The sequence below is a fragment of the Symphalangus syndactylus genome, chromosome 13 (genome assembly GCF_028878055.3).
Source record: "Symphalangus syndactylus isolate Jambi chromosome 13, NHGRI_mSymSyn1-v2.1_pri, whole genome shotgun sequence".
Taxonomy (NCBI): domain Eukaryota; kingdom Metazoa; phylum Chordata; class Mammalia; order Primates; family Hylobatidae; genus Symphalangus; species Symphalangus syndactylus.
The window spans coordinates 37,237,954-37,261,088 of NC_072435.2; the positions used below are offsets into that span (position 1 = coordinate 37,237,954).

A 23,135-nucleotide genomic window follows, 5' to 3' on the forward strand; every position below is an offset into this window, starting at 1 on the left:
GCCAGATCTGAAAATGTCATGTGTTATCAGTATTGAGAAAAAAATATATTGACTCTAATTCACAAACCTAACTCCAAGGCTAAGTCCTCAAAGAGGAAAGCAAGTGGAGGACTTAAGTTACTTAAGTGTGGGATACAGCTGCGGGCAGTGGCACACGCCTGGGGTCCCCACTATTCGGGAAGCTGAGGTGGGAGGATCACTTGAGTACAGCAGGTCCAGGCTACAGTGAGCCGTGATCACACAGCTGCACTCCAGCCTGTCTCTTATAAAATAAATACAGAATACTTATTTAAAATATGGGCCAGGTATAGTGGCTCATGTAATCCCAGCACTTTGGGAGGCTGAGGCAGGCGGATCACTTGAGGTTAGGAGTTTGAGACCAGTCTGGCCAACATGGCGAAACCCCATCTCTAAAAAAATATAAAAAAAGAAATTAACCTGGCGTGGTGATGTGTGCTTGTGGTTCCAGCCACTCGGGAGGCTGGGCGCGAGAATCGCTTGAACCCAGAAGGCAGAGTGTGCAGTGAGCCGAGATTGCACCATTGCACTCCAGCCTGGGTGACAGAGTGAGACAATATCTGAAAAACAAAAACAAAAAAATGGAATTTGCAAAAATCTAATGACAATGACAGACCCTCCCCATGTTTTATTTCAAATGATATTCTTGCAAGGGAAACTTAACTTTACCAACCTGAAGAAGACCCTTGAAGCGCAGTGGGGAAAGCACGGGCGTCTCCATCATGCTGGTCTCCTGGGTATCCACGTAGAGAGGATGAGCCCTGACCACCCCCACACACACACACACACCATGCACTTGGATCCACGTGACATGGATGGTGGATGTAAGAACGTGAAAGGTAAAACAAAGTTCTAGAAGAAAGCACGGGAGAAAATCTTCATGAGTAGGCATCGGTTTCTTCCACGGGAGCCAAAAGCCACTAATCACAAACAATTGAGAAATTAGACCTCACTAAAATTAATAACATCTGTTTATTAATGGACATGCTGATGGAGACAGTGAAAACTCCTCATAGATTAGGAAAAGACAACACAATTTAAAGCTGGGCAAGAGCCGGGAACAGACGCCTCCTTACACAGGACATCCCAGGACTAATCAGTGTGGGAAAAGGTGCTCATATCATTGCATTAGCATCACGACTTCAAGAAAATGCTTGTTAAAACCAGAGTGACTTGCGCCAGCACCCGCCCCACAATGGCCAAATGCCCGTCAGTGCTGGCAAGTCTGAAGCAGTCTGGCCTCACACCCTGCGTGTAGGAGTATGCAGCTCTTTGGCAATCTCTTCTGTTTTGCTTTGTTTGTTTTTAACCATGGAACTGCAGAAGACAGTATTTTCTGAGGCTCAGCCTGTACATACCCTCTGACCCAGCAGCCTGCAGCCCTCGTTCTACCCAGGAGAGCTGAGTGCATCTGTCCACACGGACAGGCGTGTCCATACCCACTTTGGTCATAATCTCCCAAAACAGGAATCAGCCCAGTGTCCATCTACAGGGGCACAGATCAGTGGGGGCCTAATTGTACAGGGCCCCAAATAGCTGTGAAAACAGACATAGTACTGCTACCTGGAAGAAGCTTACATTTTGTTGAGTGAAAGAAGCCAGACACTAAAAAGGGCCTACTGTCTGGGCACACTGGCTCACGCCTGTAATCCCAGCACTTTGGGAGGCTGAGGTGGGCAGATCACGAGGTCAGGAGATCGAGACCCTCCTGGCTAATACGGTGAAACCCCGTCTCTACTAAAAATATAAAAAATTGGCCGGGCGCGGTGGCTCACGCTTGTAATCCCAGCACTTTGGGAGGCCGAGGCGGGCGGATCAGGAGGTCAGGAGATCGAGACCACGGTGAAACCCCGTCTCTACTAAAAATACAAAAAATTAGCCGGGCGTGGTGGCGAACGCCTGTAGTCCCAGCTACTCGGAGAGGCTGAGGCAGGAGAATGGCGTGAACCCAGGAGGCGGAGCTTGCAGTGAGCCGAGATTGAGCCACTGCACTCCAGCCTGGGTGAAAAAAGCAAGACTCCGTCTCAAAAAAAAAATATATATATATATATATATATCTATATAGATATAGATATATAATTAGCCAGGTGTGGTGGCGGGCACCTGTAGTCCCAGCTACTCGGGAGGCTGAGGCAGGAGAATGGTACGAACCCGGGAGGCGGAGCTTGCAGTGAGCCGAGACCGTGCCATGGCACTCCAGCCTAGGCGACAGAGCGAGACTCTGTCTCAAAAAAAAAAAAAAAGAGGGCCTACTGTGTGCCTCCAGTTCTGTGAGGGTCAGAAGCTGATCCACAGTAATGGCTGCCAAGCAGTGCTTACCTTGAGAGAGGGAATAGCAAGAAAGCCACACGATGAGCCTTCTAGGATACTGGGGATATTCTCTCTGTAGATCTGGATGTGTATATGATGTGTACATTCACCAAGGTGTACACATGAGATATGTACACTTCTCTGTATTCCATTACACCTTGGTTTTTAAAAAGACAGAAACAGCATGCTCAACTTATTAAGACCCTGAATATTTTCAGACAAAAAGTATGTCCAGTGTTAGTCCATTCTTTTTTTAGTTTTAGACTCACAGAAAGAGCCCTTTAGGGTCATATTTAGTTGTACATCATCTGACAAAAGAGGAAATGGCTCACCCAGCTGCTCTAGTCAGTCTTGTAGCCTTTGTAAGGTTTGATGATAAATGATAGAATAAATTAAAACTTTCGGCCGGGCACAGTGGCTCATGCCTATAATCCCAGCACTTTGGAAGGCTGAGGTCGGTGGATCTCTTGAGCCCAGGGGTTCAAGACCAATCTGGGCAATGTGGTGAAACACCATCTCTACAAAAAATACAAAACTTAGCCATGCATGGTGGTGCGTGCCTATAGTCACAGCTACTTGAGAGGCTTAGGTAGGAGGATCACCTAAGCTCGGGAAGTTGAGGCTGCAGTGTGCCATGATCGTGCCACTGTACTCCAGCCTGGGCAATGGGAGTGACACCCTGTCCCAAAAAAGCCACAGCAATACAGGCTGGGCACGGTGGCTCACACCTGTAATCCCAACACTTTGGGAGGCTGAGGCAGAGGATCACTTGAGCCCAGGAGTTCAGATGACCCTGGCCAACATAGTGAGACTCTGTCTCTATTAAAAAAAAAAAAAAAAAGGCCAGGTGTGGTGGCTCACGTCTGTAATCCCAGCACTTTGGGAGGCCGAGGCGAGCGGATCACGAGGCCAGGAGATCGAGACCATCCTGGCTAACATGGTGAAACCCCGTCTCTACTAAAAATACAAAAAATTAGCTGGGCGTGGTGGCAGGCACCTGTAGTCTCAGCTACTCGGGAGGCTGAAGCAGGAGAATGGCATGAACCTGGGAGGCGGAGCTTGCAGTGAGCGGAGATTGTGCCACTGCACTCCAGCCTGGGCGACAGAGCGAGACTCCGTCTCAAAAAAAAAAAAAAATTAAAAAAAACCCCAAATCCTAACTCTTATTGCTAAATGACTGCTTGATCAAAACTGTTCTGTTTCAGGACATTCGATTCTGGTAGAGATTTTGAGACCTGCTTTGAAGAGAACACCAACATTTCAGTCATACAGCAATGCTCCTGTCTTACCTGGGGTCCATGTGGGAGGATGCCTCAGTGGGGGATTTGATCTATGTTTTCAATTTAACCTCACATCTTCCTGGAATGGATGGATTCACAGACCTGGGGGTTGCCCATTAGACTGGGAGTAACTATGTTGGAATTACAAGTAGGACAACAAAGATGACTATTAAAGAAAGCCTCCTGAGTGCTGGAAGCACAGCAGGCGTGGGTCTGTCCACTCACTGTAATGTGATTTGCACAGGAAAACATCACATAGGGCACATCAACTCAGGAAAGATAGTCGTTGAAAAGCTACCTCAGCTGGGCGTAGCGGTCACGCCTGTAATCCCAGAACTTTGTAAGGCTGAGGCGTGTGGATCCCTTGAGACCAGGAGTACGAGACCAACCTGAGCAACATAGGGAGACCCCGCCTATGCAAAAAATACAAAAATTAGCCAGGCATGGTGGTGCACGCCTGTTGTCTCAGCTATTCAGGAAGCTGAGGCAGGAGGACCACAAGAGGTCAAGGCCACAGTGAGGTATAATCACATCACTGCACTCCAACATGGGTGACAGAGTGAGACCCTGTTGCAAAAAAAAAAGCAAAAGAAAAGCTGCCTCCATTTAGCAAAAATTTCAAACATAATGTTTGGATACAAAATTGGTGTACTTAATGGATATTTCTGATATTCTTAACTAAATTTGAAGCTATGAGGGAAAACAACCTCAGGGTCCACAGGGTGGGAAAAGTCCACAAGATCACCCTCAAGTGCTGTCATTCTCTAGGACCCCCTGAGCCCTAGCAACTGTTACATTTGCAGTTATGATTTATTAGAGTGCAAGACTACAGATTAAAATCAACCAAGGCAAGAGATGTATGGGGCCTCTTGGGGGCCAAGGCGGGCGGATCACTTGAGGTGATCTGGACGGTTCCAGACACAGGGCTTTCCTTTGTCTCCTCCCTGTGGAGTTGAAGACAGCGCTGATGTTCCTGGTGATGTTGACACAGAGCATTGCCAACCAGAGAAGCCTCTGTGTCCAGAGGTTGTTTTTTTTTTTTTTTTTTTTTTTTTTGAGATGCAGTCTCACTCTGTCACTCAGGCTGGAGTGCAGTGGCACAATCTCAGCTCACTGTAACCTCTGCCTCCTGGGTTGAAGTGATTCTCCTGCCTCAGCCTCCTGAGCAGCTGGGATTACAGGCTCGCACCACCACACCTGGCTAATTTTTGTATTTTTAGTAGAGATGGGGTTTCACCATGTTGGCCAGGCTGGTCTCGAACTCCCGACCTTAAGTGATCCACCTGCCTCAGCCTCCCGAAGTGTTGGGATTACAGGCGTGAGCCACCGCCACCCACCCTGTGTCCAGCATTTTTATTGGGACTTGGTCACAGACACAACTGGCTACCCACGTGGCTGACCCCCATCTCCAGTCCCTCTGCAGGTTGAGCAGAAACTATATAGCCCAAAGCCCCAACGTAGGACTGGTCCCAGACCCCACGTAAACAAAGACAGCCATTAGATGTGACATTCTAAGGGCTCAGAGATCACCTCCCAGGAGCCCTAGGCAAAAGCCAGACCTCATTTGGGGCGAAGTTACATTCTTTATTATTATTATTATTATTATTTGCCCATCATTGGCTAGAAGTTACATTCTGTATGACACATCTTTCAGACCCCCAGAAGCTTCCACGCCACCGACTGCGTGGCAGGTGGTGCTCATGTCACTCGGCCCTTCCTTGGCCCCACACAGCTGCACCAGGCTGAGAAGAGCTTGAATGGAATAAAGTCAGACACAGCTAACAGCTCACTTTTTTGTCTCCAACTTTCAATTGCTCCTTTCCAAGAAAAGAAAAGAAAACTTCTTTTTGTTTAATTTGATTTTTTTTTTTTTTTTTTGAGATGGAGTCTTGCTCTGTCACCCAGGCTGGAGTGCAGTGGCGCAATCTCAGCTCACTGCAAGCTCCGCCTCCCGGGTTCACGCCATTCTCCTGCCTCAGCCTCTCCGAGTAGCTGGGACTACAGGCGCCCGCCACCACGCCCGGCTAATTTTTTGTATTTTTAGTAGAGACGGGGTTTCACCGTGGTCTCGATCTCCTGACCTTCTGATCCGCCCGCCTCGGCCTCCCAAAGTGCTGGGATTACAAGCGTGAGCCACCGCGCCCGGCTTTTTTTTTTTTTTTTTTTTTTTTTGAGGCAGAGTCTCACTCTGTCACCCAGGCTGGAGTGCCGTGGCACGATCTCAGCTCCCTGCAACCTCCACCTTCCAGGTTCAAGCGATTCTCCTGCCTCAGCCTCCCAAGTAGCTGGGATTACAGGTGCCCACCACCATCACGCCTGGCCAGAATTTTTGTTTTTTAGTTTGCTTTCCAGAACCCTCTAATTAGTTCAGCTCTGTAATTGAGTTAAATGTGAAGCCTGTAAAGAGATTGGTGTCTGTGTAGACCTGAGCTCTAATAATTCAAAGAGTGAACACGGGATGTTGTCCTCTAGATTCGGTGTCAGGAGCCTGCCTCGCTGAGCTGGAGAGTGTGCCCATGACTGCCGGTGGGAGCCACATGGTCCATCTAGGTGGCGACACCTGAGGACAGAAGTGGTTCAGCGAGGCACCTGCTGCTGTGTTGGGGCCAGACCCTTTTGGAGAGGCAGGGACGCCCTTACTGTCAGGTGGAATCTTTTCGAATATTGCTTTTGATCGTTGGAGAGAATTGCAGCCCCCTAGTTTGTGTTTTATTCCAGCAGAATCGTGTTTGATGTGACCTCTGTGTTGACCTCATCATACGTGTACAATCTTGCCTGGGAAGCTTTTACTCTGTTCCTCTGCACTCAGATTCACAGCCACAAGGCCTCTCCTCCCAAGGCCCCGGAGTGTGGCACTGCCAGCTGTCACAGCCACGGTCCTTTACATTGTGTACACAGAGTGCAGTGACATGCCCCTCCTGCTCAGGGGCCACAGTGGGAACAAGCTGGAGTGTTCTGTGGTACCTTGCGGGCAGTGCTGGCCTCTGCTGTCCAGGGGCTTGTGGTGGCTCCAGTGGGAAGGGCCACATAAGCAGAACAGGAAGCGTGAGCAGTGTCCACTCGGAGGAGAGGGACAAATGTCCCAGGCAGAGAGGACACAGTGCATGCAGAGGCTGGAGGGAGTCTAGGGGCTTGAGTGGGGCTGCGCCAGCACCAGGGGCCTCACAGGGGCCCTGGGCCACACACCTGCCCTCAGCCAAGGGCGTTTTTCCTTGGTGGTTTGAAATCTCAAACCACATTGAGGAACCTGCCAGAAATCGAAACCAGAATGAAGAAATTAAGTTGCATGTAGGAGATTTTACTTTGAAATCAGAACATGCAGAAACGTTCTCTGTGGCTCTGGGTCAGGTTCGGGCTTGTGGGGCTGTGCACTGCCAGTTGATACCTTCCTTGGGTTCTTTTTTTTTTTTTCTGAGACAGAGTCTTGCTCCGTAGCCCAGGCTGGAGTGCAGTGGCACAGTCTTGGCTCACTGCAACCTCTGCCTCCCTCCCTGGGTTCTTTATAGCAGTCGGAAGCTGGCGGCTGAGGCATTTGGGGCACTGTGTCCAAGTGTCAAGGCCGCATGTGTGTCAGGGGGCACCCCCTTGGTGTACTTGGTAAGGGCCCAGAGAAGGGCATCTGCTGGTCCACGTGGGCTCAGCCAGCAGCCTGCTGAAGACCAGCCCACCAGCCACCAGCCTGCCTGTGACAGTGATAGGGCAGAGATGCTGCTACAATAAAGACCATGCGGGCCGGGCTCAGTCACTCACGTCTGTAATCCCAGCACTTTGGGAGGCCAAGCCGGGCTGATCACTTGAGCTCAGAAGTTTGAGGACAGCTTGGCCAACGTGGCAAAACCCCGTCTCTATTAAAATACAAAAATTAGCCAGGCATGGTGGCACACGCCTGTGATCCCAGCTACTCGGGAGGCTGAGGCAGGAGAATCGCTTGAACCCAGGAGGTGGAGGTTTTGGTGAGCCAAGATGGCACCACTGCACTCCAGCCTGGGTGACGGTGAGACTACATCTCAAAAAAAAAAAAAAAAAAAAGACTATGTGGTAGACAGTGGTGTTGAACTTGAACTTGATGCTTGTGCTGAGGTCAGGAGACACGTGCACAGCTTCAGGGCTAGAGGGGCACAGTGGCTGCAGACTGTGCTCAGGCAGCTCGGAAAGACGGTGGCGGGTCCAGGCTGCTGCAGCTAAGCCTCACAAGAGCTCTGGCCCCACCGGGCCGGCCCTCTGGGTTCCATTCCCACTCCGCACTGCCTGGAGGCAGCAGCCCTGTGGTTACTGTAGGAAGGACTTGAATGCAGTGAAGATCTGCGCTCCACACCTGTCTCTGTGCCTCAGTCTCCACGTCTGCAGCACAGGGGCCTGACTGAAATAACATGGCCAGGCACACAGCCCAGAGGCCAGCACCGTGTGCACTGTGGGAGGGGATGATGGTCCCCAGCCCAGGGCCTGGGCTGCTGCCTTGCCAATTCGTGGTGACAGCTTTGGCCTGGGTCTGGCAGGGGCTGGCTGCTACTGCTGAAGGCCTGTCTGCACTGTTTCCTTGCCTTTCCACAAGCACTGTCCCTCCTGGCTCTTCAGAATTGAGTGGTTGTACCTTGTGCAAGAAAAGCAATGAAACAGGTTGTCGGCCTGCCTGAAACATTCTGCAGGAGAGGTCATCCCAGGGCTTGAGAGTGTTTGCCACACTCCTCCAAGCCCCCAGAGCAGGGCCCCTGAGGGAAGGGTGCAGGTGGAGGCTGGGCAGGAGTGGGAGCCATTCCTTGGGGACAGGGGGCTCCTCAGGGCTCTCTGGCCCTTGGCCTGAGGTTCCAGGTCTATGGTCTGCTTGGCACATAGCCCGGACCCTGGTGCTGTGCAGGCACTGGCTGGATGAGGGCACTGAGCAGGTGAGCCCCAGGCATGCCCACTTATGGGCACAGGCTAGGTGCAGGGCACTGGGTCCAACATAACCATGGCAGAGGGCTCAGGGGGCCCAAAAGTCATGAATGGAGTCGCCCGCGCAGCCTGCGGTCGGGTTCCCTGTGGAGCTGCACTGGGGTTCTGCGCCTGCCCCAGGATTTGCTGGAAGAAGCTCCCCGTCCTCTGTTTGTGAGTCCGGCCCTACCCCCAGGTCTCCCCCTCAGTGATAGAGACCTTTACACAACACAAATAAACAAGGCAACTGGTTTAGAAGAATGAGTCTGAAAACTAGAATGGCGTGTTTAAGAAAAGCTTAGGACAGGACAATTAGAGACAGAGGTGCAGGTGTGTGGAGTTGGCAGCAGGAGGCCTGGGGGAGCCGCTGGTGCCTTTCCCTCCTGCCCCGGCCTCCCTTGGAGCTCGGCGCAGCCCCCTGCCTTGAGGAGGCCCTTCCTTTCAGTGAGCCTGTGCCGCAGTCATCCGAGAGAACACAGTGGGGAAACGTTTCCTTTTTTTTTTTTTTTTTTTTTGAGACAGAGTCAGAGTCTCACTCTGTTGCCAGGCTGGAGTGCAGTGTCCTGATCTCAGCTCACTGCAAATTCTGCCTCCCGGGTTCAAGCGATTCTCCTGCTTCAGCCTCCCAAGTAGCTGGGATTACAGGCATGCGCCACCACGCCCAGCTAATTTTTGTATTTTTAGTAGAGATCGGGTTTCACCACATTGGCTAGGATGGTCTCGATCTCTTGACCTGGTGATCCACCCGCCTCGGCCTCCCAAAGTGCTGGGATTACAGGCGTGAGCCACCATGTCCGGCCGGAAATGTTTATTAGAATAGCAGATGAGGCCGGGTGCTGTGACTCAGGCCTGTAATCCCAGCACTTTGGGAGGCTGAGGCAAGTGGATAACGAGGTCAAGAGTTCAAGACCAGCCTGGCCAAGATGATGAAACCCCGTCTCTACTAAAAGTATAAAAATTAGCCGAGCGTGGTGACACTTGGCCTGTAATCCCAGCTACGAGGGAGGCTGAGGCAGGAGAATCGCTTGAACCCGGGAAGCAGAGGTTGCAGTGAGCCAAGCTCGTGCGACTGCACTCCAGCCTGGGCAACAGAGCGAGACTCCATCTCAAAAATAAATAAGTAAGTAAATAAATAAATAAAAATAGATGATCGTAGACAGGAGGGATGAAGTGGAAGATTCAAAGCAGCTTAAAAAAAAGGGAAGTAAAAAAGAAATACTGTCAGGAGACAAGATTGAGTGACTGTGAAACATCAACAATAGGCAAATTTAAAATAAAGTCAGGAAATAGCTAGATCAAAGAATAGAAAGGTGAACCAGGTGTGATATCCACCTGTAGTCCCAGCTACTCAGGAGGCCAACGCGGGAAGATCACTTGAGCCCAGGGGTTGGTGGCACCGCTGCACTCCAGCCTGGGCAACACAGTGAGACCCTGTCTCAAAAGAAAAAGCAGCAGGAAGAGAGGCTGGCATGTGGGGCTCCAGGGGGTGTGAAGGAGGGTCCACACCCTCCTTCCTCCACCTGGCCATACTTAGCAGCACATTCTCTGAGCCAACAGCCCCTACGAACACCCACCCTTTCATCCTGGTAGCCCAGAGGGCGCCCCTGCCTGCTCACTTCCCAATGTCGGGATCCTGTGATTTCTGCCTGTTCAGAAAGGACTTGAGGCATTTTCTGACTCAGAGCCCCTCAGGATTCCAGGACCTGCTGTGGTGACAACAGGGACACTAACAGTGATGAATTCAGAAAAGAGCGAACGCTTCTCAAGCCGCCCTCCCCCAGCCCTGCAGAAAGCAGCTGTGGGCCTCCCCGCACTCTCAGGACTGACTGCCCCTGCCTGCAGCATAGGAGAGCCGGGGCTTGCCTTTCCTTTTCATCTTCCCCTGGTACTGAGAAATGCTCTGGGTGGTGCCATGTATAATACCTTTTGTCACAGTGCTCTCATTTCGTCGTGTAAAAGGCCAGTCCCCGCCTTGCAGTGTTGGGGCAGCCAGCACAGGCACGTGAGACAGGAGCCACACCTGGGTTCTCATCTGGCGTCTGCCTCTTGCCATGCTCAGGTTCTTGCTTCCAGATCTAGGGCATCAAACTAAGTGGTTTCCAAACTTGGGTTCTTGGTGGGGAGTGAGATCAGGGTTTCTTAAAAACTGAACTTGGAGGCTGAGCATGGTGGCTCATGCCTGTAATCCCAGCACTTTGGGAGGCTGAGGTGAGCGGATCACCTGAGGTCAGGAGTTCCAAAAAATGGAACCTAGGCTCATGCCTATAATCCCAGCACTTTGGGAGGCTGAGGCTGGTGGATCGCTGGAACTTAAGAGTTCCAGACCAGCCTGGCCAACGTGGCAAAACCCTGTTTCTACTCAAAATACAAAAATTAGCCGGGCATGGTGGCGGGGGCCTGTAATCCCAGCTACTCGGGAGGTGGAGGTTGCAGTGGGCCAAGATCACACCACTGCACTCCAGCCTGGGTGACAGAGTGAGACTGTCTCAAAAAAAAAAAAAAAAAAAAAAAAAAAAAAAGAAATTCAAATCTCACTGTTGATAAATGAAGTTTTGTTGGAATGCAGCCAAAGCCCACCGATTTCTGCATTGTCTGTGGTTCCCTTCATGGAACAGTGGCAGAACTGAGCAGTTGCAACAGAGGCAGGTCCATCAAGCGTCAAATATTTACACTGAGCTGAGCGCAGTGACTCACACCTGTAATTCCAGTGCTTTGGGAGGCTGATGTGGGAGGATCCCTTGAGCCCAGGAGTTTGAGACCAGCCTGGGCAACCTAGTGAGACCCCATCTCTACAAAATATTTTTAAAATTAGCCAGGTGTTGTGGCGTGTGCCTGTAGTCCTAGCTGCTTGGGAGGCTGAAGCAGTAGGATCTCATGAGCCCAGGAGTTGGAGGCTGCAGTGAGCTAGGATGGCTCCACTGCACTCCAGCCTGGGCAACAGAATAAGACCATGTCTGTAAAAAGAGAGAAAAGAAGCAGACAGTTCCTAGACTGCAGCAGATGTTTGCAGTAATGCATCCAACAAAGGACTCCCAAGGGAAGGAAATGGGCCAAAGATGGGAACAGGCGCTGCTTGGAAGAGCCTGTGAAACAGTACTTGGCTTCTCTGCACAACAAGGAAATGTGTTTAGGGCCACACTGTTAAATGGCTGCAAGGACAAGCATCACTCACGCTGGCTCAGTATCTCCCAAGTAGAGCGTTTCCCCACCCTGTGACCCAGAGTATCCTCTCCCAGATAAATTCCCAGGAGAACTGCAAACTAAACACTTGTTCCTGAGTGTCCACAGACACTTGCTTCCTGGTGTCCAACCCTGGGCACAGCCCAGATGCCCAGCAGCGGGAACTGGGCATGGCTGGTGTGTGCCCACCTCAGGACCTGCTGCTGCACTCGGCAGCAGGGATAGCGAGGAGGTAGGAGGCCAGGCCAGGCTTGGGGGCTCCCCTGTGTGTTTCTGCATCATCAGCTTGAAGAAGCAGCCAAGCTTGGCCCAAGATCACCCCTGGGGGAAGGACTGACAGGAGCTCATCTTTAGCCTCATGCTAAAGATCTGTGCATTGGGCCAGGTGCGGTGGCTCAGCCTGTAATCTCAGCACTTTTGGGAGGCCAAGGTGGGTGGATCAGGAGGTCAGGAGTTCGAGACCAGCCTGACCAACGTGGTGAAACCCGTCTCTACTAAAAATACAAAAATTAGCTAGGTGTGGTGCGCGCCTGTAATCCCAGCTGCTTGGAGGCTGAGGCAGGAGAATCGCTTGAACCCGGGAGGCAGAGGTTGCAGTGAGCCGAGATCATGCCACTGCAGGATGTGTGCGTTGGTGTTAAGTCAGATATAAGAGGTGTGGGCTGGGGTGTGTGTGGGGGTCAGAGGAAGTGATGTTCGCCCTGAGATGAGGACAGAGCCCACATTCCCATGGCGGGTAGACTCCCCTTTGTAGGCCCTGACACGAGCATGAGAGTGGAGCTAGCACTGACATCAAAGGTGGTGGCGTCTATCCGGAGGACTCCGGATTTCATTCCAAGTGAGGGGAGGCTGCGGCACATCCCTCTTGAATATAGAGGTGAGGGGGGCTCTCAGCACCCTGCCTGCTGCAGCAAAGCTTGAGGACAGGACCTCTGGGGAACTCTGCACCAGAGTGGAATCCTCAGACCGGCAGCTGGGTGGTCTTGATTCATCCAGAACGTAATTCTCCTAGAGGTCCGGAAAGGGGTGCTCTTGTCCCTTGGTTTTGTGTTTTGTTTTTGTTTGTTTTTTGAGACAGAGTCTCACTCTGTCGCCCAGGCTAGAATGCAGTGGTGCGATCTCGGGGAGATGTACGTCATGAGCACATGTGGGGGAAGGACACTCCTGGAAGGCAGAGGCTCAAGGCGGGCTGTGTCCAGGCCAGGAAATTCACTCCCACCTCGATTTCCTCCTCAGCACAGCTGGCCTGGCACTGGTGCCTGCTTCAGAGTTGAGTGTATGTAAAGTGTGGCTGGCCCAGCAAGGAGGGGATGATGGCGGTTGTCAAGGCCAGGGGAGGTGCAGGGACAGGATTCTGGCTCCTGTGTGTAACGTCTGCATCTCAGGAGGCTCTCGTGTTAGAAGCTGGGTCAGGGGCTCTGTGATGCACACAAATACCAAACAAGCAGGAGGCCTCCCGGGATCCTGCGCACGAGCAGCTTCCTGGAGGCAGGCCTGGCCCGTCTGCCCCTTAGTGACATCAGGAACCCCCAGCAGCAGAAGCAAGGAAGCCACCACGTTGTCGCAGCCATTTTCCAGTATGGTAAACAGAAACAAGACAAGGTGTGCTCAGGACACCCAGACAGACGGTGGGGCCAGCCAATGGCATGGGCGGGCTGCCCTGCCCTCTGGGATTTTCTGGAAAAAAACATAAGGAAAGAAGCGGTGCTGATGAGGCAGCTGGAGTTGTCAGGACCCAAGCTCAGCTCCTCCTTCCCATCGGGCCCCGTCGGCCACTTTTAGGCCTCATCCGCCTAGTGGCTCCCTGCTTGGGGCCGTTCCCCGGCTAGGCCCTTCCTCTGGGCCAAAGCAGAGGGGAGAGCGCATTTGCCGTGCGTTCTCATTTTCCCAGCCTGCGGGCTGGGTTCTGTCAGAGCAAGGTCAGCTCTCAGAGCTTCTGTCCCCACCCACCCTGTCCTCCTGAGCCGGGCTCAGGTATGGGTAAGAGCTGGGAGCGCTGCGCACGAGGCCTGGCAGCATCTCATCACCACCGCTGTGTGGAGTGCACTTCCTGTGGTGTTCAGGGGGTTAAATCAGTCCCCAGTGAGGACAGAGCAGAGATCCAGATGCATCCCAGGCCGGGTGCAGTGGCTTCTGCCTCTAATTCCAGCACTTCGGGAGGCCGAGGCAGGCAGATCATGAGGTCAAGAGATCGAGACCATCCTGGCCAACATGGTGAAACACCGTCTCTACTAAAAATACAAAAATTAGCCGGGTGTGGTGGCTGGCACCTGTAATCCCAGCTACTCAGGAGGCTGAGGCAGGAGAATTGCTTGAGTCCGGGAGGCAGAGGTTGCAGTGAGCCGAGATCATTCCACTGCGCTCCAGTCTGGCGACAGAACAAGACTCCATCTCAAAAAAAACACAAAACAAAAAAAAATGCATCACAGGCCTGTTTGTGTGGTTGTCTCTGGGAAATGTTCCAGAAGCTACAAGAAAGCACATGTGCAGGTGTGGTAGCTCACACCTGTAATCCCAGCACTTTGGGATGCTGAGGCGGGCTGATCACCTGAGGTTGGGAGTTTGAGACCAATCTGACCAACATGGAGAAACCCTGTCTCTACTAAAAATACAAAATTAGCCTGGCATGGTGGTGCACGCCAGTGCACCCAAAAGTGCACTGTAATCCCAGTGACTCCAAAGGCTGAAGCAGGAGAATCTCCTGAACCTGGAAGGTGGAGGTTGCAGTGAGCCGAGATCGCGCCATTGCACTCCAGCCTGGGCAACAAGAGCGAAACTCTGTCTCAAAAAAAAAAAGCACATGTGCAAGAAATAGCTCCTGAGCCGAGTTTGAATTTCTCATCCTCAAACAATGTGGGAAACTGCTGAGGTGGGGTGGGGGCTCCCGGGTGGGCGGGCTCGGGGATGACACCCGCCGGTTCTGCCTTGCAGCAGCAGTGGACGTCAGCTCAGCGAGGTCTTCATCCAGCTGCCCTCGCGAAAGGAGCTGCCCGAGTACTACGAGCTCATCCGCAAGCCCGTGGACTTCAAGAAGATAAAGGTAACCCTGACGTTGTGCATGTGCCCCGCATCTGCCCAGAGGGGAGTGTGACCCAGGGGCACCTCCATCTGAGAGCTGTGGTGTGTGGGCAGAATGACCGGAAACCACCTGGGCGGTGCCTTGGGCTACCTGGTTAGGGACCTGGTCATGGGCTTTTGGGGTTCCTTGTAAGGGTTGGGGGTGTCCTGAGGAATGTCAGTGGGCAGTCAGGTTTGGTGTTCCTTCAAGGTCCCGCTCACTTAGTGCTGGGCCTCAGTCATGCAGTTCCCATGCCTAGTGATCCAGGTTACCGAGGCTGGCGCTTCAGCCACATCCTCGTAGGCACGAGGAATCCTAGCCCGTGGGGTCCCCAGCACACAGCCAGGCCTGCAGGCAGGCGAGGCGGGGTCCTGAGGTAAGACCTGCTCCTCCCGTCCATTGCAGGAGCGCATCCGCAACCACAAGTACCGCAGCCTCAACGACCTAGAGAAGGACGTCATGCTGCTGTGCCAGAACGCACAGACCTTCAACCTGGAGGGCTCCCTGGTGAGGGCACCGCTGGGGGTTGGGGATGGGCCACTTCCACAGCTGGGCTTTGAACCAACCCGCCTCTCCTTCCCTTCTGAATTGATGGGTTAAAAACAAGTCCTGCTAGCTGTGGTGGTTCGTGCCTGTAATCCCAGCACTTTGGGAGGCCAAGGCGGGAGGATCACTTGAGGCCAGGAGTTTAAGACCAGCCTGGGCAACATAACAAGACCCTGTCTTTAAAAAAAAAAAAAAAAAAAAAAAAATTTAAAATTTCCAACTTGGGATATTTTAGCAATTACAAAAGCAGTATGTATTTACCGAAGAAAATAAAGATAGGCACAACAGAAGAAATAGACTCAGAGTCCTCTGTCTGTTGGAATTTTATTTTAAATTCCCTGGGGCACACTCTCTTCAAAGGAATCCTATGGGTTTGTTCTTTCCTGTGATAGAATTGACACATACACAGCCTCAACTTGGCAAACTTTCTTAAGTGTGTTTGGGATTGATGCCTCTCAGAAAAAAGACTTGACTTTGATGAGTTTGGGAAAGAAAAGATGCTGGCTTCAACAAGGGGCATGCACTTCCAATGTTACTGCAGACCTCAGAGATTCTACAGAAGGAGGGAGGCACCTGCAGCCATTCCCAAACCAGTGTGCCTGACCTTTCACCCTGGAGCATTTCAGAAGTCTGATGCTCTCTGGGGCCCCTGTGGAGGAAGGTTATGGAGAGGGCCTTCCACCCTGGGTGGGCTGAAGCCCCGACCCACTGAGGCTCCCATTGGCCACTCATCAGCTGTCCAGGGGCAACACAGGGCTGGGGCTGGGGCTGGGGCCAGGGCCAGGCAGGCAGCCCTCCAGTCGGGCCCATCCACTCAAGCCCCTGGTGTCTCTTCCCAGATCTATGAAGACTCCATCGTCTTGCAGTCGGTCTTCACCAGCGTGCGGCAGAAAATCGAGAAGGAGGATGACAGTGAAGGCGAGGAGAGTGAGGAGGAGGAAGAGGGCGAGGAGGAAGGCTCCGAATCTGAATGTGAGTCCTGGGGGGGTTCAGGATGCCGGGGTTCACGCTGGCCCGAGAGCCCCCAAGGCCCCAGCTTTTCACAGCCCTCCAGGCTCCCAGACTCCCCTTGCTGTGGGGGTGCTGCATTCCCAGAGCTCAAGGGTGTCGTTCCCTCTGGGTCCCCTCCAGCTCGGTCCGTCAAAGTGAAGATCAAGCTTGGCCGAAAGGAGAAGGCACAGGACCGGCTGAAGGGCGGCCGGCGGCGGCCGAGCCGAGGGTCCCGAGCCAAGCCGGTCGTGAGTGACGACGACAGTGAGGAGGAACAAGAGGAGGTGAGGCCGGGCCCCCAAGCAGGCAGGGCTGACGTGTGGCAGGAGGCATCCCAGGGCCCTGATGGGACAGCCCTGTGGGGCGGTGCTCCCACTCCCCAATGCTGCAGGTGGGAAAACTGAGGCTTGACCTGCCATGGCTGACCCCAGGTCACACAGCCAGTATGTGGCAGGGCTGCCACTCAGCCAAGCCTGTGTGAGCCTGGAACCAGCTCTCAGTACCCGTGGGTGTCTGGGGACTGGGGGACATGTGAGATCTCAGAACAGGCAGCAGGCGGTCCCAGGGCACCAGGGCTCCTGGGCCGAGGCCGTGCAGGCCAGGGCTTGATCAGGGTCAGGTGGGAGGTGCTAGGATTGGGGACCCACCAGACAGTGCCCTGTCTCCTTAGTGGCATAGAGAATGGGCAGAAACGCCAAGCCCACAGTGGATAGTTTTTGGGGGGCAGTGGGGAGCCTGAGAAGATCCACTTGCTGGCTTTAAATAATCTTCACCTCTGTCTCTGGTCCTTCCTGGCTGTGGGACCTGGCAGGTCACTTTGCTTCTCAAGCTTCATTTCCTCTTTTGCAAAGCAAGGAGGCTGCATGGATTAGGGGGCTGCCCCCACTCAGGGCCTGGCTCCCGCTGAAGCCCAGTGAATGCCATTTTGTCATCACAGAAGCAGCAAATTTCAGTGCCTGGGAATTAGTCTGACAAAAGAGGCACGTGACCTTTGAGGACATTCATGAAGTCCTCATGGTGAGGGGAGGCCCCTGTGTCAGGCAGGAGGGTCTGGGCTGTGGTGCTGTCTCTCTTGCCCAATCCAGAGCAGGGTGTTTTATGACCCATGCCAGGCTGTTTAAAAAGGTTTTATGAGGCCAGGTCCAGTGGCTCACACCTGTAATCCCAGCACTTTGGGAAACTGAGGCAGGAGGCTCACTCGAGCCTGGGAGGTCGAGGCTGCAGTGAGCCGTGATAGCACCACTGCCCTCCAGCCTGGGCAACAGAGCAATATATATATAAAATATATATATCATATATATATATTATATAATATATATGATATATCATATATATTATATAATATATATATGATATATATCTCATATGTATATATGAAAGAGCAAAGATCCTTCACAGTCAGGAAGAACCAAGATGGTTTGGAAGCTGTAGGTCAGGGGCCAAGGGCCAGGCAGGTGACATGGGACAGAGCAGGGAAGGCACGTGGAGCCTCGAGGGTCCTGAGAGGGCCGAGTGTGGTCACAGGGACTGGTCCTATAGAGAAACATGAAGTTTGGGTGTGGCTATGGCTGCGGTGGCTTCTGTTGCCGGCATCAGTGTTTTCTTTTTTTTTTTTGAGATGGAGTCTCCCTCTGTCGCCCAGTCTGGAGTGCAGTGGTGCGATCTTGGCTCACTGCAAGCTCCGCCTCCCGGGTTCGCGCCATTCTCCTGCCTCAACCTCCCGAGTAGCTGGGACTACAGGCGCCCGCCACCGCACCCGGCTAATTTTTTGTATTTTTAGTAGAGACGGGGTTTCACCGTGTTAGCCAGGATGGTCTCGATCTCCTGACCTCCTGATCCGCCCGCCTTGGCCTCCCAGAGTGCTGGGATTACAGGCGTGAGCCACTGCGCCCGGCCCGCATCAGTGTTTTCTTGAGCAAGTTTATTTAAAGCTTGGCAAGTCCCTGGTAAGGTGCCCTGACGGGTGGCCAACGCACACTCTCTCCTCCTGTCCCCTCTCCAGGACCGCTCAGGAAGTGGCAGCGAAGAAGACTGAGCTCCGACATTCCAGTCTCGACCCCAAGCCCCTCGTTCCAGAGCCGAGACGGCATAGGCCTTAGCAGTAACGGGTAGCAGCAGACGTAGTTTCAGACTTGGAGTAAAACTGTATAAACAAAAGAATCTTCCATATTTATACAGCAGAGAAGCTGTAGGACTGTTTGTGACTGGCCCTGTCCTGGCATCAGTAGCATTTGTAACAGCATTAACTGTCTAAAAGAGAGAGAGAGAGAATTCCGAATTGGGGAACACACGATACCTGTTTTTCTTTTCCTTTGCTGGCAGTACTGTTGCGCCGCAGTTTGGAGTCACTGTAGTTAAGTGTGGATGCATGTGCGTCACCGTCCACTCCTCGTACTGTATTTTATTGGACAGGTCAGACTCGCCGGGGGCCCGGCGAGGGTATGTCAGTGTCACTGGATGTCAAACAGTAATAAATTAAACCAACAACAAAACGCACAGCCTTGCCTGCAGGTGGACTTGTGCCTGGCTCCCGGGGTTTCTGCCAGCAGGAGTGGTGGGGGCCACCTCATGTCCAGGTCCCTGTCCTTCTCCTGGCACCAGAACCCATGGGGCCCATTTCACAGAGGAGGATACTGAGGCCCCGGCAGGGGAAGAGGACTTGTCTGGTCACACATGTGGCCTTTGCCACTGCAGGTCTCCAGCATTTGTTCAGCTGAGACCTACAGTGCAAGGAGCAGGCAGCTCCATCCATACCCTGCCCGTGGCCAAGCCTGGGTTGGGGAGACCCTCCCAGAAATGGGCACACACCACATAGAGCTCCCAGGGCCATGATGCAGGAAGCTCAGGGCATAATGGGAGCCCAGGTGGTCAGTGAGGGAAGGGATGGAGCCGCCTGCTCCCTTTCAAATCCAGAACATAATTTGAGTTTTTGTTTTTTTGTTTTGTTTTTGAGACGAAGTCTCTGCACCCAGGCTGGAGTGCAGTGGCATGATCTCAGTTCACTGCAACCTCAGCCTCCCGGGTTCAAGTGATTCTGCTGCCTCAGCCTCCTGAGTAGCTGGGATTACAGGGGTGCGCCACCACGCCCAGCTAATTTTTTGTATTTTTAGTAGAAATGGGTTTCATCATGTTAGCCAGTTTCGTCTCAAACTCCTGACCTCAGGTGATCCACCTACCTCGGCCTCCCAAAGTGCAAGGATTACAGGCATGAGCCACTGTGCATAGCTGCTGATTTTTGTATTTTTAGTAGAGGCAGGGTGTCACCATGTTGGCCAGGCTGGTCTCAAACTCCTGACCTCAAGTGATCCACCCACCTCGGCTTCCCAAAGTGCCAGAATTACAGGCATGAGCCACCCTGCTTTGAGTTTTTTACAGTAAGTCTTGGCTGGAGTGCAGTGGTTCAGTCTCGGCTCATTGCAACCTCTGCTTCCTGGGCTCAAGCAATACTCCCATCTCAGCCTCCTGAGTAGCTGGGATTACAGGTGCACGCCACTACGTCCAGGTAATTTTTGTTTTTGTTTTTGGTGGAGACAGGGTTTTGTAATGTTGCCCAGGCTGGTGTCAAACTCCTGGGTTCAAGCAGCCCACCCGCCTCAGCCTTTCAAAGTGCTGAGATTACAGATGTCAACCACTGTGCCTAACCAGTTTGAATTCTTACCATTTTTGGCTTTTTTAAGAGCCATTATTAGTGGGTCATTGTCGTCATACTTGGCTTTAATTCTTTTTTTTTTTTTTTTTTTTTTTTTGAGACGGAGTCTCGCTCTGTCGCCCAGGCTGGAGTTCAGTGGCGCGATCTCGGCTCACTGCAAGCTCCGCCTCCCGGGTTCACGCCATTCTCCTGCCTCAGCCTCTCCAAGTAGCTGGGACTACAGGCGCCCGCCACCACGCCCGGCTAATTTTTTTGTATTTTTAGTAGAGACGGGGTTATCACCGTGGTCTCGATCTCCTGACCTCGTGATCCGCCCGCCTCGGCCTCCCAAAGTGCTGGGATTACAAGCGTGAGCCACCGCGCCTGGCCTAATTCTTGAAATATGGTTTCTTCTCGCTCTCTGAACCTTCTTTTTTGTTTTTGATTGAGACAAAGTCTTGCTCTGTCACCCAAGCTAGAGTGCAGTGGTGTTATCACGGTTCACAACAGCCTTGACCTCCTGGGCTCAAGTGATCCTCCTGCCTCAGCCCCCTAAGTAGCTGGGACCACAGGTGCACACCAGCACACTTGGCTAATTTTTTTGTTGTTGTTTTTTTGCAGAGATAATGTTTTGCTTTGTTGCCCAGTCTGGTAGTCTGAACTCCTTAGCTCAAGTGATCCTCCTGTCTCAGCCTCTCTATTTTTTTTTAATCGAGACAGGGTATTGCTCTGTTGCCTAGGCTGGAGTGCAGTCGTGTGATCGTAGCTCAACTTCCAGAGCTCAGATGATCCTCCCTCTTCAGCCTCCAGTGTGTCTGGGACCACAGACGTGCACCGCCCAGCCCAGCCCAGCTTGAACCTATTTTTAGTAGCTGCTTTGAAGGCTTTAGGTCCAACATCCGGACCCATTCCTCCACAGAAAGGTTCCGTTGACTCCTTTCTGTCCTCAGCGTAGGTCACACTTTCCTGTTTCTTCACGTCTGGCAAGCTTTTGTTGTCGGAAAGTAGACATTGTATTTTTATTTATTTGTTTTTAATTTTGTTATGTTTTTGAGATGGAGTCTCTCACTGTCGCCCAGGCTGGAGTGCAGTGGCATGATCTTGACTCATTTCAGCCTCCGCCTCCTGGGTTCAAGCGATTCCCCTGCCTCAGCCTCTGGAGTAGCTGGGATTACAGGCACCCACCCCCACGCCCAGCTAATTTTTGTATTTTTAGTAAAGATGGGGTTTTACCATGTTGGCCAGGCTGGTCTCGAACTCCTGACCTCAGGTGATCTGTCCACCTTGGCCTCCCAAAGTGCTGGGATTACAGGCGTGAGCTACTGTGCCTGGCCTTGTTTTGTTCTTAATTCTTGTTTTTCTTCTCTTTCTTTCTTTTATGTTTCCCCTCGGAGACAAGGTCTTGCACCGTCACTGATGCTGGACTGCAGTGGTGCAATCTCAGCTCACTACAGCCTCCTGGCCTCAAGCCATCCTCCCACCTTAGCCTCCTGAGCAGCCAGAACTACAGGCTTGTGCCACTGCACCCAGCTAATTTTTTTTTTTTTTTGGTAGAGTCAGGGTTTCTCCATTTTGCCCACGGTGGTCTTGAACTCCTGGGCTCAAGTGATCTGCCCACCTCTGCCTCCCAAAATGCTGTGATTACAGGCGTAAGCCACCGCGCCTGGCCCAATTCTCATTTTTATTTAGAAGGAGTCACCCCCGGGTCAGCCAAGCTGAGACGTCAGTCGGTGGTTGGTCAGAACTTGTGCCCAAATGCTGAGTCAGCGCCTCTGCCCGGGCAGTCTGCAGGCTGGCCCTACCTTTGCTTTCTGCCTGTGGTTCCTATCAGGGCACACACTTCAGCTCTCTTGGGCAGGGAGACGTGCATCAGGCTCTCTCCAGGGCATATGTGCTGTCTTGCGCTTGCGCGTGGCCTCCCAAACCGCTAGGGATACCTGGGGCCAGCTGGGGCAGTCTCTGTCTCTGGACCTCCTTTTCCATTTCTGGCTAGTTTACCAATCTGTTGCCCAGTTGGGGTCTCATCCTTAGGCCAGCTGATGACCTTGGCCCTCTCCTCCCGGTTCACTCCACACCGAGATCCCTGCAGCTTCCAGCAGTGAGGCCCTCCAGCAGTGAGGCCGCTGATTTTCATGGCCTGGCTGGAGCTGGGGGCCCAGGCCAGGAGCAGCCCCAGGCAAAAATCACCTCCCGCTGCTCTTCCCTGCCACTCAGTGGTTTTTCTGGAATAAACACTTCCTCACTGGGTGAACGCCTTTGGCCAAGATCTTCACAGTCCTGGGATGGTTGCTCTGGACAATTCCGTTTAGCTTTATTGTTGCTTTTAGGGAGAGGATTTGCCAAGATCCTGACTGCAGCATTTGGGAAAATCCACATTTCGTTTGTTTCAATAGCTTTGGCTTTATTTTAATAGATTAGAATTTATTATTTATTTATTTATTTATTTTTGAGACAGGGTCTTGCTCTGTCGCCCAGGCTGGAGTATAGTGACACAATCTCACTGCAACCTCCGCCTCCTGGGCTCAAGCAATTCTGCCACCTCAGCCTTTTGAGTAGCTGGGATTACAGGCATGCACCACCATATCTGGCTAATTTTATTGTATTTTGAGTAGAGACAGGATTTTACCATGTTGCCCAGGCTGGTCTCAAACCCCTGGGCTCAAGCAGTCTGCCCACATTGGCCTCCCACAGTGCTGGGATTACAGGTGTGAGCCACCACTCCCAGCCAGTATTTATTTTAACGTTTATGGAAAACCAACTCACCAAACCTATGATTTCATGGTTTTCAGGATGAGGCCAATTTAAAAATAAGTCCCTTAGTCTGGGCATGTTGGCTCATATCCATAATCCCAGCACTTTGGGAGGCTGAGATAGGAAGATTGTGAAGATTGCTTGAGGCCAGGAGTTTGAGACTATCCTAGACAACATAGAGACCCCCACATCTCAACAAAAATAAAAAAATTAGGCCGGGCGCGGTGGCTCACACTTGTAATCCCAGCACTTTGGGAGGCTGAGGCGGGCGGATCACGAGGTCAGGAGATCGAGGCCATGGTGAAACCCCGTCTCTACTAAAAATACAAAAAATTAGCCGGGCGTGGTGGCGGGCGCCTGTAGTCCCAGCTACTCGGAGAGGCTGAGGCAGGAGAATGGCATGAACCCGGGAGGCAGAGGTTGCAGTGAGCCGAGATCGTGCCACTGCACTCCAGCCTAGGGG

The 23,135-nt window shown here is 52.4% G+C and overlaps 1 protein-coding gene across 21 annotated transcripts in view; it reads left to right on the forward strand.

The window, feature by feature from the left end:
• The window catches only part of SMARCA4 (SWI/SNF related, matrix associated, actin dependent regulator of chromatin, subfamily a, member 4), a 106,060-nt gene extending 87,271 nt beyond the window's left edge, over positions 1-18,789 (forward strand). For 16 of the 21 annotated variants that reach the window (XM_055238471.2, XM_055238472.2, XM_055238479.2 and 13 more), the window contains 5 exons: positions 14,631-14,739; positions 15,163-15,264; positions 16,143-16,275; positions 16,435-16,577; positions 18,296-18,789. In XM_055238471.2, coding sequence (XP_055094446.1) covers positions 14,631-14,739; positions 15,163-15,264; positions 16,143-16,275; positions 16,435-16,577; positions 18,296-18,328 — 520 coding nt within the window. In that variant the 3' untranslated portion in view covers positions 18,329-18,789. The remainder of the gene's footprint in view (positions 1-14,630; positions 14,740-15,162; positions 15,265-16,142; positions 16,276-16,434; positions 16,578-18,295) is intronic. The other 5 variants (XM_055238477.2, XM_063615974.1, XM_063615975.1 and 2 more) reach the window with 1 other exon arrangement.
• Positions 18,790-23,135: the final 4,346 nt, after the last annotated feature.